The 17836-nt window shown below is 31.0% G+C and overlaps 2 protein-coding genes and 1 pseudogene across 2 annotated transcripts; 1 reads left to right on the forward strand and 2 right to left on the reverse strand.

Moving 5' to 3' along the window:
- Positions 1-17836, forward strand: part of LOC116110376 — an 85827-nt pseudogene that overhangs the window by 49955 nt on the left and 18036 nt on the right.
- On the reverse strand, positions 583-7931 carry LOC116110382. The gene is made up of 2 exons (XM_031396612.1): positions 7775-7931; positions 583-1033 (listed from the first exon to the last, which is right to left on the reverse strand). Exons 1-2 carry the CDS (start codon positions 7856-7858, stop codon positions 617-619), a joined length of 501 nt encoding a protein of 166 aa, XP_031252472.1. The 5' UTR covers positions 7859-7931; the 3' UTR covers positions 583-616.
- On the reverse strand, positions 9416-11156 carry LOC116110380. The gene is made up of 3 exons (XM_031396611.1): positions 11120-11156; positions 10322-10729; positions 9416-9829 (listed from the first exon to the last, which is right to left on the reverse strand). The coding sequence occupies exons 2-3, from the start codon at positions 10676-10678 to the stop codon at positions 9515-9517; spliced, it is 672 nt and encodes a 223-aa protein (XP_031252471.1). The 5' UTR covers positions 10679-10729; positions 11120-11156; the 3' UTR covers positions 9416-9514.

Raw genomic sequence — 17836 nt, forward strand, 5'->3', positions numbered from 1 at the left:
AGATGATATTTTTATTATTAATTATTTGAATAAGTTTAATTTAAGATATTAAATTGTGAGGAATATTATAAAGGATTTTAATTATCACTCCAATTATATATATATAAATATATTTTACAAAAAAGTTCCTAATATAAGCATTTTTATTAATATGATTTTTTTAATTTTTTTAATAGAATGATGCTAAAAAAATTCGTTAATCTTGAAAACAAATTATTTATTTATTTTATTCTTAATTTATTTTCGAAAAGAATTGTTAATTAACAAAATTTATTAGACATATTTCAGTTCCTTGGACTATGCATTATATAATTCCAATTAAATTAGATTTGTTGATGCTTGCTTTTGTCTTCTCTAGGTTGAGATAAAGAAACTCGGCTCTATAACATTCAGACATCAATAAACAAAAAGAAAAAAATTAACCAGAAAATTTAATAATTTTTTAGTATAAAAGCGTTCTTGTAAGGCAAAAACCTTTTGGTGTGAAACGAAAATTTACCAAATTGGTCAACAAGAGGTATTAAATTGCTGAAGTAGACTTCAAATTGGTCAACAAATTCAAACCAAAAAGTTAATACAGTTGAAGAGGCATCTTTTGTAATTTGTATATAAGGGCTCATACCTTATTTTCTGAAGGCAGCATTTGTAATTTGTCACAATCGGACACTTCCAGCTTCTTTAACTTGGGCCAGGGCCAGTCTAAAGTAGGTATCCCAAGGCAAAAAGTTGTAAGCTCTGGCAAGTCATTAAGTTTTAAGAAAGCTACATGCGGAAAGTCAAATTTAGCAATTCTTTCTTCACCGTCTTCTTTGGTAACAACCTCCTTTAGTCCTTTACAAGTGCTTATCTCGAGGTGTTGGAGCTGCTCGAAGCTTTTGATCATAGAAAATGGAAATACGTATTTTAGTTTTTCACAGTTCCTCAAGATCAAACGGGTCAATTTTCGGGGGCCGGAAGATGTGTCCAAAAGTTGAGAGATATTTTCGGTATTGATTCCATGCAGTTCTAAGGCCTCCAAATTGGGTAAAACAACCTGCACTCACAGTTCATTGATTTAGAAGTAAATAATTAATAATTGTTTCTCATAGTTGTGTCATGTGGCAGGTCTCACAAGTCAATTTTTTCTTTTTCAAAAATTGCATCCATTTATCAATACACTTAAACAAACAATGAAAGCAAGAGTAATGTTGTACATACAAATACAAATTATCTTTTTATAAACTATTTCTAATTTATCTTTCAATTAAAGTCATTCATCTTATAAATTTATATGAATAAGAGTTTGTATAAGATGTTTCTACACAAAGTATTATTGTAAACAATAATTGTTTTTCCTTTATTTAAAAGTCTGCCATTAGTCTTTGACTTGCACAACAAAATAATTATTAAAACAAAACTGAATTATATTCATACCATTTATTATAAATTTACTTATTTTTATAGTTATTATTGAAGAAAGAAAAGAGGCTCATACCTTGCATTCTGAAGTGGATATTTGTAGTTTGTCACATCCAGACACTTCCAACTTCTTTAAAATGGGCCATTCTGAAGGGTAGAAAGTTTTAAGTTCGGGTAAGTTTCCTAGTTTTAAGAATTCTATCCATGGAAAGATAAATGTAGGAGGTGCTTCTGCTCCTTCTTTGGCGACAATCTCCTTCAACTTCTTACAAGAACTTATCTCAAAGTGTTGGAGTTGCTTAAAGTTTTTTACCAAAGAAGATGGGAATACATATTTTAGTTTTTCAACGTCCTCGATGACCAAACGAGTCAAATTTTGATAGCCATCAAAAATTACTGGAAGTTGACTGTCCCATATCATTTGAGAATTAATTGCTTGCAGCCTGACATCTACCAAATTGGGGAAAACAACCTACATCCAAAGTTAATTGTTTCAATACGTTTCAATGTCCGTTCCGTTAAAAGCTCTTTTCATAAAACGATCAATACTAAGAAATTCAGCATTCTTAAAAAATACAAAAATAAATATTTAATATTATTCTTTCATTCATTTTCAAAAGATTTTATAAACAGATTTTAATTTCATGGATTGTGCAATATTATATATTTCCTGTTAAATTAATTATGAAACTAGAATATGGAAAAAGAAACTTAACTTGAAAAAGTGATAATTTTGTAAAGACAAACACTTTATATTATGAAATTCATTATTTTGCATCAAATAGAAAGTAAGTTAATATACTTGAGAACACTTGATGGTATAAATTAATAATGTAGCACAATTAGAATTAAAATTGTTGGTAAACAAATCCTAACCAAAATGTAAAACACGTGTGTATGTTGAAGAGGCTAGTGACAGTCTCCTGCAGTACTTGTTAATTTTTTTTTTTATTATTATTATTATTAAAGAAAGAAAAAAGGTGCATACCTTGTATTTGGAAGTGAATATGTGTAAATTCTGACAATCAGAAACCTCCAACTTCTTTAACTTGGGCCAATTTGAAGTGTGTATTCCAGGGTAGAAAGTTGTAAGTTTTGGTAAGTCTTTGAGTTGTAGAAATTCTACCTCTGGAAATACAAATGTAACAGCTGCTTCTACTCCTTCTTCTTTGTCAACAATCTCCTTTAGTTCTCCACAATTTCTTATCTCAAGATGTTGGAGCTGCTCAAAACTTTTGACTATAGAAGATGGAAATACATAATTTAGTTTCTCCATATTACTAAATAATGACCAAGCGTGTCAAACATTGATAGCAAGAAGACATTGTTGGAAGTTGGTTGTCCCAGATCATTTCGGAATTAATTGCTGCCAGTTCTAAGGTCTTCAAATTGGGGAAAACAACCTGCATTCAATGTTAATTTTCATTTCAATTTTTTCTCATATGAAGTAAAAAAGCAATAATTGTTTCTGAACATTTGACAATATGCCCCTGGCCCCAGGGGTTAGAATCTTAATAAAGAACTCTCTACCTGTCTAGTCTTTAGCATGTGCAAACATTTGAGATACGTACACCATAATTGAATCAAAAGAAGTAAAGGTAAGTTTCCAATTTGAAGATGAATCAAATTTTTAAGTGCCAATAAGCATCAAGCGGGCCAACTACCGGGAGCAACCCCACGAAATTGCTATAGCCCTCTACTGGTACTACATTTTGATATGTACATTTTCAAAAAAATTTATATTTTTTAAAATTGAATAGTTTTCCTTTTAAATTTGAACTTTCTATATTCTTAAATTTATGCATTTATGTTTTATATATATTTTGAAACTCAATATTTGTTTCTAATTAAATACTTTTGGAATCATATTATCAAGTTTCATTGAGCGTTCATGGAAATAAAAAATTTAGAATAAATAATTCTTAACAAGACACGTACCTTTTTTCTGTAATTGTTGTATAGTTGTATTAAGATCACTCTTCCAATATCCTTCCGTGTCCCCCTTGTTTTTTACTTTTTGTAAACTGGTGCACTGTATCTCCTTTAGAGAAAGTCTTCATGTTGGGGCCGTCTCCACGTTAATTCTTCCAAAGCTGGGAATTTGAAAGTGAAATTCCCATAGCAGAAACATAGTGAGACTTGTAAATAGCCAAGTGACAACAATTCAATTTGTCAAAAACAATTCCATCTTCTACTCCAACGTCTTCCCATTTGATACCACTTTATAAGCATATCGCATGACCCAATTTTTACTTCCCTCAATTGCACCATGCTTTTGGCTGTTGAGGGTGTGAATAATTTATTCAATCCCCAGCAATCACTTATGCTCAAAACTGTTTAGATTTGCAACAGATGCTGAGGAGACAGCTACAACTAATTGTAACAGCTATATACTTTTAGAACTTCAAGATTTGGAAACAAAGTCCACTTTGGAGTCTTTTCCAATGTTCTTTTAAATCTAAAGATATCAACTCTAAACTTTTCATCTGCATCAGTGTTCCGTATGTCTATCATCCCTCATATGATATTCTTTGTATGAACTAAAACTTAGTACGAGTTTTTCCAAATCAAAAGATCTCTGAATGATGCCAAGTGGAATATTTGTTGATTTATCACCATTATCTCAACAGTACATTTGCAAGAGATGTTTTCTGGAAGTAAACAGCCATGTCATCATGTTGTCCGCTCTTATACCAATTCCAATTCCTCCAAACTGGGGCTAATCTACAATAAATCAAAACAAAATCAAATCAACACCCAATTAAATAAAAAAAAAAATCCTTTATTTACAAGTCTGCCATTACTGGTTTTTTTCAAATTTTTGATAAATTGTACAACAAAAACGTTTTATTTTCCATCAATAGTTGATTTTAAAAGAGTTCATTTATTTAACAAACAAAACAATTTGTATACACTTAATTTTTTTTTTATAATGAAAATATTGTTTATAAACTCATATATTTTCCTCAATTATTAGAAAATGATTTTTCTGCTGAATAAAAACAAAAAAGTGTGAACAATATACACTTTACAGTAAGTTACTTCTATTTATAAGTGAAATAGATGATATTTTTATATTAATTATTTGAATAAGTTAAATTAAGATATTAAATTGTGAGGAATATTATAAAGGATTTAATTACATCCCATTATAATATATAAATATATTTTACAAAAAAGTTCCTAATATAAGCATTTTTTAATATGATTTTTTATTTTTTTAATAGAATGATGCTAAAAAAATTCGTTAATCTTGAAACAAATATTTTTATTTTATTCTTAATTTATTTTCGAAAAGAATTGTTAATTACAAAATTTATTAGACTATTTCAGTTCCTTGGACTATGCATTATATAATTCCAATTAAATTAGATTTGTTGATGCTTTTTGTCTTCTCTAGGTGAGATAAAGAAACTCGGCTCTATAACATTAGACATCAATAAACAAAAGAAAAAAATTAACCAGAAAATTTAATAATTTTTAGTATAAAAGCGTTCTTGTAAGGCAAAACCTTTTGGTGTGAAACGAAAATTTACCAAATTGGTCACAAGAGGTATTAAATTGCTGAAGTAGACTTCAAATGGTCAACAAATTCAAACCAAAAAGTTAATACAGTTGAAGGGCATCTTTGTATTTGTATTAAGGGCTCTACCATTTTCTGAAGGCAGCATTTGTAATTTGTCACAATCGGACACTTCCAGCTTCTTTAACTTGGGCAAGGGCCAGTCTAAAGTAGGTATCCCAAGGCAAAACTTTGTAAGTTCTGGCAAGTCATTAAGTTAAGAAAGCTACATGCGGAAAGTCAATTTAGCAATTCTTTCTTCACCGTCTTTTTGGTAACAACCTCCTTTAGTTCTTTACAAGGCTTATTCGAGGTGTTGGAGCTGCTCGAAGCTTTTATCTAGAAAATGGAAATACGTATTTTAGTTTTTCACAGTTCTCAAGATCAAACGGGTCATTTTCGGGGGCCGGAAGTGTTTTTAGAAGTTGAGATGCCAGATCTTTTCGGTATTGGTTCCCTGCAGTTCTAGGCCTCCAAATGGGTAAACAACCTGCACTCACAGTTCATTGATTTAGAAGTAAATAATTAATAATTGTTTCTCATAGTTGTGTCATGTGGCAGGTCTCACAAGTCAATTTTTCTTTTCAGAAATTGCATCCATTTATCAATACACTGAAACAAACAATGAAAGCAAGAGTATGTTGTACATACAAATACAAATTATCTTTTTATTAGCTATTCTAATTTATCTTCAATTAAAGTCATTCATCTTATAAATTTATATGAATGAGAGTTTGTATAAAATGTTTCTACACAAAGTATTATTGTAAAAATAATTGTTTTTCCTTTATTTAAAAGTCTGCATTAGTCTTTGACTTGCACGACAAAAAAATTATTAAAACAAAACTGAATTATATTCATACATTTATTATAAATTTACTATTTTTAGTTATATTGAAGAAAGCAAAATACATAATCTTATACTACCCATTCCTACGCTTCCTACTATAGACCAACACATCAGGTGTTTCATCAGAATTCTGATCATTCTGTAAAGATAGAATACAACACCTTGAAAATAAAGATTGAGCTATAGAGAAAATATTATTTTGACCTTCATTCTTCTGTTAAATAATTTATATTGTAGCTTTTGTATAATGAAGAGTTATTAACCCAACAGAGATATGCATTATTAAACAAAAAGGAAACTAGTGTTCTAGCAGTAACGATTGAAATACACAACAAAGTTAATTGTTAACAGAATATGTACCGCTTCCTTGAATAGATGTTGTATGGTTGTATTAAGGTCACCCTCCCAATGCTCTTCATCATCGTCATCCTTATTCTGCATCACTTTGTCCAATTTTGGTGTGCTTAAGACTCCTCTAGAGAAAGTGCTCATCTTGGGGCATTTTTTCACCCTCATGTGTTCCAAAGCTGGGAATTTGAAGGTGTGATTTCCAGAGCAAAAGCTACTTAGGCTTTCTAAATTCAAAAGTCTTAGGGACTTTAATTTACTAAAAACAATTTCATCTTTTTCAACATCTCCTGTATTTGCTACTATTTCAACCGTCAACTCACAATTGTTGATAATCATCTCTTCAAGCTGCACCATACTTTTGGCCGTTGAGGATGTTACTAAGTTTACCAATCCATCACAATTCCATACAACCAGAGTTATTAGATTGTCAAAAGATGCTGAAGATGGCACTAGATTAATCAAATTGTGACAATGATACACTAATAGCTCTTCAAGATTTCGAAGAATTGAGAGCTGATGAGAATCTTGTTTCCACATGTGCTTCAAATTGAAAAGTCCCCAAAGCTCTAACTGTTTGATATGTGTGAGCATCTCAGCATGTTTCTCACCCTCTCCACATGAGAACAACTCTTGGTATGAATTTCTTGTTAATATGAGTTTTTCGAGATTGTTAAATCTCTGAAGGATTTCAATGGGAATATTTGTTGATTCATCCTGAATAACATTAACAACTTTTACTTTGGAAAACCGAGGTTCTGGAAACTGGTCTTGCCACATAGACATGATGTCTTTTCCACTTAATGTCAATTTCTCCAAATTGGAGTTAACCTAAAATTCAATCATATAAATCATGTCAAAATAATGTTCCCTTAAACAATTTTTACTCAAAATTAGAAATTTGTATACTTTTAAAAGGAACAAAGAGAAGAAAGAAATCGTAAATTTAATAACTGGTGGATAAAAGAGATGACAATGATTAAATTTACAGTTAGCCATTTACCTTCATTATATTTTCCTTCGACTATGTTTTGTTTCTCTTGAATGAAATATTAAAGATCTAGTGTACTACATGGGTTAGGGAAATTAGGATTCAATTTAATATTAAATATAATTTTTTTCATTTGTTTTAGTGTAATTAGGATTCAATTAAATTAATTTGATTTTTTTTATATATTTTATTATGCTAATGTAAATAGGATTCAGTCAATATTTACAATCTAATTAACAATTATTTTAAACCTTTTTCAAGGGTAAAAAGGTCCTTAAAACACAAAATGGTAAAACTTTGGACTAATTAATGTGCCAAAATTTGGGAGCTAAAAAGATAGGGAAGTAATTTTAGCCCCACCCAGTTTATTAGGATCCCCACTTTTGAATAACATTTTTTTGACTAGTTTAGCCTTAAAGAAAATTATTAAAAATGTTTTTTAATATTTAATTCTCACATAAATGTTCATAATCATTGAAAATATATTATTAAAATTGTAATTGTTCACCAGAATGAATNATAAGTTGCACGACAGAAAACTATTAAAACAAAAATGAATTATATTTTAACCGTTTATGAGAAATTTACTTATTTTTATATTTATTATCGAAGAAAGAAATCATACCTTGTATTCTAAAGTGGACATTTGTAGTTTGTCACAGCTAGACACTTTCAACGTCTTTAAATTGGGCCATTCTGAAATGTGCATTCCGGGGTAGAAAGTTCTAAGTTCTTTTAAGTTTCCTAGTATTAGGGATTCTACCCGCGGAAAGATAAATGTAGGAGGTGCTTCTGCTCCTTCTTTGGCGATAATCTCCTTCAACTCCTTACAAGAACTTATTTATAAGTATTGGAGTTGCTTAAAGTTTTTGACCATAGAAGATGGGAACACATATTTTAGAGTTTCAATGCCCCATATGTATAACCTAGTCAAATTTTGATAGCCATAAGAAATTACTGGAAGTTGACTGTCCCATATCATTTGAGAATTAATTGCTTCCAGGTGGACATCTACCAAATTGGGGAAAACAACCTACATCCAAAGTTAATTGTTTCAATGTCCGTTCAGTTAAAAGCTCTTTTCATAAAACAATCGATACTAAGAAATTCAGCATTCTTAAAAAATACAAAAAATGAATATTTAACATTATTCTTTCATTCATTTTCAAAAGATTTATCAAACAGATTTTAATTTTCATGGATTGTGCAACATTATATATTTCCTGTTAATTTAATTATAGATGTTCGCTTTTATTGTCTATTTGTTGAAGTTATGAAACTAGAATGTGGAAAAAGACAATTAACTTGAAAAAGTGATAATTTTGTAAAGAAAGGCATTGTTGTAAGACAAAAACTTTATATTATGAAATTCATTATTTTAAATCAGATAGAAAGTAAGTTAATATAATTGAGAACACTTGATGGTATTAATAAATGTCGCACAATTAGAATTAAATCCTAACCAAAATGTAAAACACGTGTGTATGTTGAAAAGGCTAGTGATAGTCTCCTGTAGTACTTGCTAATTTTTTTTTATTATTATTAAAGAAAGAAAAAAGACTCATACCTTGTATTCTGAAGTGAATATGTGTAAATTCTGACAATTAAAAACGTACAACTGCTTTAACTTGGGCCAATTTGAAGTGTGTATTCCAGGGTAGAAAGTTGTGAGTCTTGGTAAAAAAGAGAGTTTCAAGGATTCTACCTCTGGAAATACAAATGTAGCAGCTGCTTCTGCTCCTTCTTCTTTGTCAACAATCTCCTTTAGTTCTTTACAACTTCTTATCTCAAGATGTTGGAGCTGCTCAAAACTTTTGACCATAGAAGATGGAAATACATATTTTAGTTTCTCCATATTACTAATGATCAAGTGTGTCAAACTTTGATAGCAAGAAGACATTGTTGGAAGTTGGTTGTCCCAGATCATTTGATAATTAATTGCTCTCAGTTCTAAGGTCTTCAAATTGGGGAAAACAACCTGCATTCAATGTTAATTTTCATTTCAATTTTTTCTCATATGAAGTAAAAAAGCAATAATTGTTTCTCAACATTTGAATCTTAATAAAGAACTCTCTACCTGTCTAATCTTTAGCATGTGCAAACATTTGAGATACGTCTCGTACATAAACTTTAGCATGCTAAAATTCTAATCATAAATAACTTTTTTTTTTTTTTTCATATAGTTTAATAANTTTTATAATTTTGTGTATAAAAAGCGTTCTTTATTTTCTGAACACAAAAACCTTTAAAGATGAAAAATGGCTCATACCTTATTTTCTGAAGTTACCATTTGAAATTTGTCACAATCAGACATTTCCAGCTTCTTTAACTTGGGCCATGGCCAGTCTATAGCACGTATCCCAAGTCAAAAAGTTGTAAGTTGTGGTAAGTCATTAAGTTTTAAGAAAGCTACATGCGGAAAGTCAAATTTGGCATTTGTTTCTTCTCCGTGTTCTCTGCTAACAATCTCCTTTAATGCCATACAACTGATTATCTCAAGGTGTTGAAGCTGCTCAAAGCTTTTGACCATAGAAGATGGAAATACATATTTTACTTTTTCACACTCCTCCAATACCAAACGAGTCAACTTTCGGGAGCAAGAAGATGTTTTCAAAAGTTGAGAGATATTTTCCGTATTGGTTCCATGCAGTTCTAAGGCCTCCAAATTGGGTAAAACAACCTGCACTCACAGTTAATTGATTTTCGTTTTAGTATTTTTGTTGAAGTAAATAATTAATAATTTGTTTCTCATAGTTTTATCACATGCCAATTTTTTTATTGGAGGTCTGCTAACCTCTCAAACTGACACGTCTATTTTTTCTCTTTCGAAATCTACGTCCATCTACCAATCCACTTAAACAAACAATGAAAGCAAGAGTAATGTTGCATATACAGTTACTGATAAAAACTATTTCTAATTTATCTTTAAATTAAAGTCTTTCAATCATGCTAAATTACGTCAATTTGAAACAAAGTTTGTATAAAAAGTTTCTACACAAATATTATTGGAAAAAAAAAATGTTTTTCCTTCGTTTAAAAGTCTGCTATTAGTCTTTCACTTGCATGATAAGTTCCACGACAGAAAACTATTAAAACAAAAATGAATTATATTTTAACCGTTTATGAGAAATTTACTTATTTTTATATTTATTATCGAAGAAAGAAATCATACCTTGTATTCTAAAGTGGACATTTGTAGTTTGTCACAGCTAGACACTTCCAACTTCTTTAAATTGGGCCATTCTGAAATGTGCATTCCGGGGTAGAAAGTTCTAAGTTCTTCTAAGTTTCCTAGTATTAGGGATTCTACCCGTGGAAAGATAAATGTAGGAGATGCTTCTGCTCCTTCTTTGGCGATAATCTCCTTCAACTCCTTACAAGAATTTATATGTAAGTATCGGAGTTGCTTAAAGTTTTTGACCATAGAAGATGGGAACACATATTTTAGAGTTTCAATGCCCCCGATGTATAAACTAGTCAAATTTTGATAGCAATCTGGCATTATTGGAAGTTGACTATCCCATATCATTTGAGAATTAATTGCAAGCAGACTGACATATTCCAAATTGGGGAATACGACCTGCACCAAAGTTAATTGTTTCAATAAGTTTCAATGTCCGTTCCATTAAAAGCTCTTTTCATAAAACAATCAATACTAAAAAATTCAGCATTCTTAAAAAAATACAAAATATATATATATATATTTAATATTATTCTTTTATTCATTTTCAAAAGATTTTATCAAATAAAACTTTATATTATAAAATTCATTATTTTGCATCAGATTGAAAGTAAGTTAATATACTTGAGAACAATATGTTTTAAATTGCTCAATTAGAATTAAAATTTCAAGTGTTTTATAAATCCTAACCAAAATGTAAAACACGTGTGTATGTTGAAGAGGGTAGTGACAGTCTCTTGCAATACTTGTTAATTTTTTTATTATTAAAGAAAGAAAAAAGGCTCATACCTTGTATTCTGAAGTTCATAAGTGTAAATTCTCACAATGAGAATCCTCAACCTCTTCAACTTGGGCAACTTGAAGTGTGTATTCCAGGGTAGAATGTTATAAGTTTGGTAAGTACTTGAGTTGTAGGACTTCTACCTTGAAAATAAAAATGGAGCAGCTGCTCTGCTCCTTCTTCTTTCCAACAATCTCCTTAGTTCTTTACAACCCCATATCTCAAGATGCTGGAGTGCTCAAAACTTTTGACCATAGAAGATGGAAATAAATAATTAGTTTCTCATATAATAAATGATCAAACGTGTCAAACATTGATAGCAAGAAGACATTGTTGGAAGTTGGTTGTCCCAGATCATTTCAGAATTAATTGCTTCCAGTTTAAGGTCTTCAAATTGGGGAAAACACTGCATTCAATATTAATTTTCATTTCAGTTTTTCTCATATGAAGTAAAAAAGCAATAATTGTTCTGAACATTGACAATATGCTCCGGCCCCGGGGTTAGTCTTAATAAAGAACTCTACCTGTCTAATCTTTAGCATGTGCAAACATTTGAGATATGTCTCGTACAGAAAATAAAATACGAAGTAAAGAAGCAATAATAGTGAATTAAGACTAGAAGTAAGAATGAATGAACATTTGACAAAATGACAAATTGAATGTCCACAGGTGGTCTAGAGTAAGCAACGAAAATAAATTCTAGTGACAAAGTTTTAATTTTAAAATCATGAGAAGAATTTATGAAAAAAGATGAGAGGAATAACGCAATTCTATTTTAGTCTTATTTACATTATTTTCATTTATTATATGAGTTTTTTTTTTTTTTTTTTTTTTTTGTCTTCTTGTCAATGAGGAATTTGTTTTTTGTATGTGTTAAAAAAAGAAAAAAAATGTCAAAGAAAAAAAAAAATATAATAGATAATACAAAGTTATTGCGGACCAAACCTTTCCGTTAAAAAGTGGCATGAAAGTATCAAGCTCATCTTCCAAATTATTATCATCGGACTGTAAATTGTTGTTGATTCCTTCTGTCTCATTGGCAATGTGAAGGTGTCTTTACTTCTGAGTAGAAGCTTGCAATCCTTGGAAGATTCGAAAAAGTCAGATAGCATAATTGACAGAATTCAACTCTTCAATTATCATTGTTGTTGACATTATCTCTCTTTCTGCAACAAAAATCTGTTTCATATTCTCGCAATCTGCCACGTGGACGTTAGATGTGGAAGGCTTCTGGAATTGGAGGATGAGAAGATATTCTTCAATTTATCACAATGCGCCACTTCTATGATTTTTAAGTTGGAGAAAGAATTTATTGTGGGTTGACCATAACATATCTTCTCCAAGTTAATCAGATTGAAAAGAATCAGTGACTCCAAGGCAGGGAAGGCATCATGAGGTGTGCACTTTATCGAATCAACAATAAACAAAACGTTAGAATTATTGTGGACATGAAGATGTTTCAATTGTGAGAAACCCTCTTTGTCTAAATCAAAAACAACATTATTGATCCCTTCCAATTGGTCTAGGCATAAGAACTCAACATTCTTGAAACCCTGCAGATTTTCTGACCAAATGGTAGAATTTAGCTTTAATTTCAACGTCCTAATTGACGTGATAGGCTTATCAAAACTCCTAGTGAATATGCTCTTCCCACTAGATGAAATGTACCGACCACCAAACTCAGACGACCCAACTCCTATTGATATTTTGTACCTATCTAGCTTTTTGGTGAACAAGCCTTCTGGCACAATCTCGTCATCTTTGATATCCATTTCTAAAGTGGTAAGTTCGCGCAAATGCTTCAACTCCTCAAGACTAGCATTACTTCTTTGAACATCGCGTCCTTCAACCTCCCATAAAACAGAACATCCATTCATATACAACTCCTCCAATCCAACCAAGTTTGATAACACGTTTGGTGCGATAACTTCCAACTGCTGACAATCGCTTAAATCTAACAACTTTAATTGAGTCAATTGACCTATTTCCTTAGGCAATTGCTCAACACTTGAACCTCGTAAGCTAAGAATTTTCAATTTCTTTAGCTTTCCGATGATTGCTACATCTTCAAATTTACTATAATCCAAACACAATGTTTGAAGGTTTACCAGAAGACTAAGCGACAACTGCAAAGAGGAAAACTGCATTCTAGCCAAATCTAGAACTTTCAGTTTTTTCATGCCTACGAAAAAATTATCAGGAATTTTTACATGAGAATCTCCAACCTTGGTATTCATGAAGAGAGATTCAAGCTGCGGACAGTCCAAAAACACCATACCAAGATCATCAATAGTACTATCACGTACAAATATGTTTTTGCAAATTTTTAGTCTATCCTGATGAGGCCATTCCCACTTTATCTCATTTCTCACGGAAAATACTTGATCATTTCTATTTGCAATCGACAAAGCAACTTCTCGAACAAAATCATGCACTGAAAATGATTCGTAGATGTCACCGTTAAGTAATAAACATGAGTCTTTGAGGTCATCGATCAATGTTATTACTTTATTTCGTGCTTCTTCTATCGTATAAATTGCTTGAAACATATCCAAACCTATAACATATTTGACCAAGTCTAAACTGAAGGCTTGATGTCTCATTAGACTACAGAGCAAAAAAGTTTTCTGTAGTTCCTCACCTTTTAAGTACTTGTAACTCAACTCAATCGTTGCATATGCTTCTGCCATATCTCCCTTGAAGTTTTTCGAGGAAGACCTTTTCAATTGTCGTAGGGCTTCTTTCCAGTGAGATGAATGTCTCTTGGTCTTTAACGCTTTTGCTAAAGTAACTATAGCAATAGGCAAACCTTCACATTTCTTGCATATTTTTTCCGCGAGAGATTTAAACTCTTGTGTTTCAATAAATTCACCTGCAAGGAAATAATTTATATAATTATTAGAAACTATAAAACATAAGAAAATATATAAAGAAGATTGAGAATTCTATAACATAATCACCTGCAGTCGTCTTAAACAGTCTCCAACTCTCGTCACCATTTAAACTGTCAATCTGTAAAGGATTAGGACAACCCATCTTCTGCAATAGCGGTCGTTCTCTTGCTATCAGCAACAATTTACATCCCCTATCATCAACTTCATCAGGAATTCCAACACTCTTTAAATCAAACTCATCCCAAAGATTATCTAAAATAATAAGGATCTTCTCCTCTTTCTTCTTCAATCGTTCATACAGCTTACTCGCTCTCTGAGTCCCTTCTTCGAATTTCACACCTACGTTACGCGCAATTTCTTTCTGAATCTCTTCAATGTCTATAGTTTTATTTACCTCAACATAAACCACCACATCAAAGATCTTGTCTTTCTTGGCTTGCCTGCCTATTTCCTTCACTAGAGTCGTTTTTCCGATGCCACCCATCCCGTACACCCCAACGTTAACATCAGCATCATTTAACGCCTTGAGCACATTTTTGAAAGTGGAATCTCTTGATATGAAAATATCATAATTTTTGTCCGGTTTAAGCCACAAGTCCTCCAGAGTAGTGGGATAGGAAACCTCATCGAAGTCATTTCGTTGCTGCAGGAGTGGAGATATATTATGCTCCTTTATTTCGAATGCTTTCTTACCATGTTTGTAGCGGGTGATCAAATTAGGACAAAATCCCTTCACACATCGGTCGTTTGCTTTCTCTGCAATCAACTGCTCTGCTTCACGAATGATGGAATCCACGTCATCCTGCCATTGCGTAACACTCGGTTTGATTTTTTCCACATTGTTTTCAGCCGCAACAACCTTATTCTTCACCTCCTCCTGTGCATCCTTCAGCCTCCGGACTTCTTTTTCAAGATTGTCTAAGTTGTTCCTGTGGTTGAACAAATACATAAATCGGCGACCAATCGGACGAGCAAACCACTTGCCAACCTGGAGAACAACACTCACCACACTCGCGATATTCCCGGCAGGTTCCACCATTTTCAATTCCTTTTCCTTTCTCTTTCACTTTTTTGTTTTTGAAGTTTGAAAAAATAGAAAAGAAGAAAAGCAAATGAAAATAAAACAGAGACAGTAACAGAACAAAGCAGAGAGCAAAATCAAACAAAAGTAACGCTTTCTTGATTGAAGAAGGAGATTATTGTTGCTAAAGAACTGTCTGACTAAGAAAGGAGGGAATGGAAAACTAATTCTTTTTAAGAAAAAAAGGAGAGATAAGATCGAAGAGGGGTTTTTTTTTTTTTTTTTTTTTAAAAGAAATAGATAAGGGAATGGAGTAGGATCTAAAATCACAAACAAAAACGAGAAATAAGAAGATGGAAGCGGGTAAGTTTACTTTTTTTAGCTACAAAAGAGTGAAAAATCAGGCCATCTGGTTTCTAGAGAAAAGTTTTCTTATAGCAATAAAAATATCAGAGATAGCAGTCCCTGAAGCTGAAGATATCAGAAAGAATGAAAGAGCGAAAAAGCAGTAGAAAGAAGTGTTTAGAGAGGGGGAAAGGACATGAATGAAGAGAATAGTGATTGATGGCAGTATGAACGAGAATGAGACGATAATAGCAATGAGTGGAAAACAGAGGCGGATGGTAGAATATATGAGGAAGTTACTCTGGGGCTGTGTTTGGTCAGGGCAATGGAAAGATTGCTTCGGAAATCTATCATTGGTTTCGTACATTCACTTGCTTGTATTCAATTTTCAAAGTAATAAAAAATTACTATAAACTTTCATTTCCGTAATAAAAAATTACTATCTCGATTTTATACATATTTTATTTTTAATTAAATATTATTTCTTACACAATTATTCTCAAATATCTATCCAATAATAATTATTTAGACCCTTTAAAATTGAAAATTTAACAATATTCCAACCATAAAAAAATTTAAAAGTTAACAAAATATCCTTAACCACTCAAGACCATTATTGGCAGTTGCTTGATCAGAGCATAACTAATAGGATCTAGCAAGTCGTATATCGATCTGGCTTTTTTTAGCCATATTGAAGGTTGAAAACAGTCAAAATAGATTTGGCCGTATCCTTTTTGAATAAATCTAGTTGGAAATATTCAAATCGTCATGGATTTGGTTGGTTTTGATCTGATTAGAAACAATTAAAACAATTCACGATCGGCCAGATCCTACCGATCGTTTGCCATTTGAACCATTGTAGCTGATGATCGACGATAGTATTAGATGGTTGAGAATATTTTATTAAAATTTAAACTTTTGTTATTTAGATGTTTTAGCTAAATTTTCGAATATAGACTGTTAAAAAAAATTATTTAAATAATAATAATAATATTAAAAATAAAAGGTAATTCAATAAAAGTTTTTACTGAAAATATTTTTTTATTTCTAGCTAAATATCTTTATTATTTATACTAATTAATCTAACTAATTATATCAATATAATATTTACTTATAATCTTCAAAATTATCTCCCTACGGGATCATTCTTATTTTTCTGTTAATACAATATTTCAATAACCAAGCGTAATATAAGTGAATTAACTTTTGAAACCTAAGTCTTCGATAAACTATCGCACATTGACTTTTTACAACAAATATATGGCCTATTTTTCTTGTTAGAAAACAAAGCAAAAGACATGGTAGTGACCACACAAACAATGAAACGGTTCAATGAACATGTTGAATTAAAATGACTAAAAAGGATACTACATTAAATAAGAGTATACTATGAAATTTTAAAATTAAACAAGGATAATATGGTAATATACTTGGTCAAACTAGCTTATAAGCAAAAAAAAAAAAAGTACCTTCCCCCCCAACTTATTTTTTTGGGCTTATAAACTCAAAAAAGTTATAAACAAACAAGTCAGTTTAATTTTAGAGTTTATAAGCTTAAACAAACACCTTTATATGAGTTCAAATTAGGCTAATTAGTTGTTAAGGTCAAAACAGTCTTTATGCCTCCTTAGTTCTATACATGACTTTGTTTCTTTGTGTTGGTTGTCTTTAGAGTCAAAGTGTAGAAAGACTAGGGTTCATGCTTTTAGATATATAATACTATAGGATTAGGGTTTGTGTTTTTGGTTAGATAACTATGTAGGATTGAATTTGGCTTGACATTAGTGAATATTTATGTAGCAATATTTCTCTTAAGAAAATACAAATTTAAACTTAGAAAGAAGCTATAAATATACAACAATAAATGAGCCAAAATTCTGAACACAATAGTTTATTTTATTTATTACTAATAATCCTTAACATGTCGGACACGAGAAGGTTAAATAGGGGATTTGGGGTGAAATATATCATACGTCAATAATTGAATTGTTTTATTGAGAGATTTATTTAAAAAAGAAAAAGAATGAAAGTATGAAAGAGTTGGTTTATATCAAAAGTCTTTTCTGAGTCAGCTAAAAGGACAAAACATGGAAAGCAAGATGGATTGCGCACAAATTCAAAGAACTTATATTCCACAATGAAATAGAAAAAGTCTTAAAAGCTGTGCGGTCTTGGATAGAAAGGAATCAAAAGATGAAATGTAATAATCAATTAAAGTAGTTGCCTTCTGTTTCATGAACAATAGATAATACCAAACTATTACAAATATTGCGGGTGCGCATGATAAAGATAGAATTATTGATATGAAAAAAGTTAAAGTGACCCCCAAAAAATAATAAAATTATCACTAAATATTATTTTAAGTCTAATGAAAATTTGAGATAGTACATGATAGTGGCCGAGAGGTAGGTTAATTACTATGTATAAGAAGAGTACTGTTGGCTATATAGATATATAATTTGATT

The sequence above is a fragment of the Pistacia vera genome, unplaced genomic scaffold (genome assembly GCF_008641045.1).
Source record: "Pistacia vera cultivar Batoury unplaced genomic scaffold, PisVer_v2 Contig601, whole genome shotgun sequence".
Lineage (NCBI taxonomy): Eukaryota > Viridiplantae > Streptophyta > Magnoliopsida > Sapindales > Anacardiaceae > Pistacia > Pistacia vera.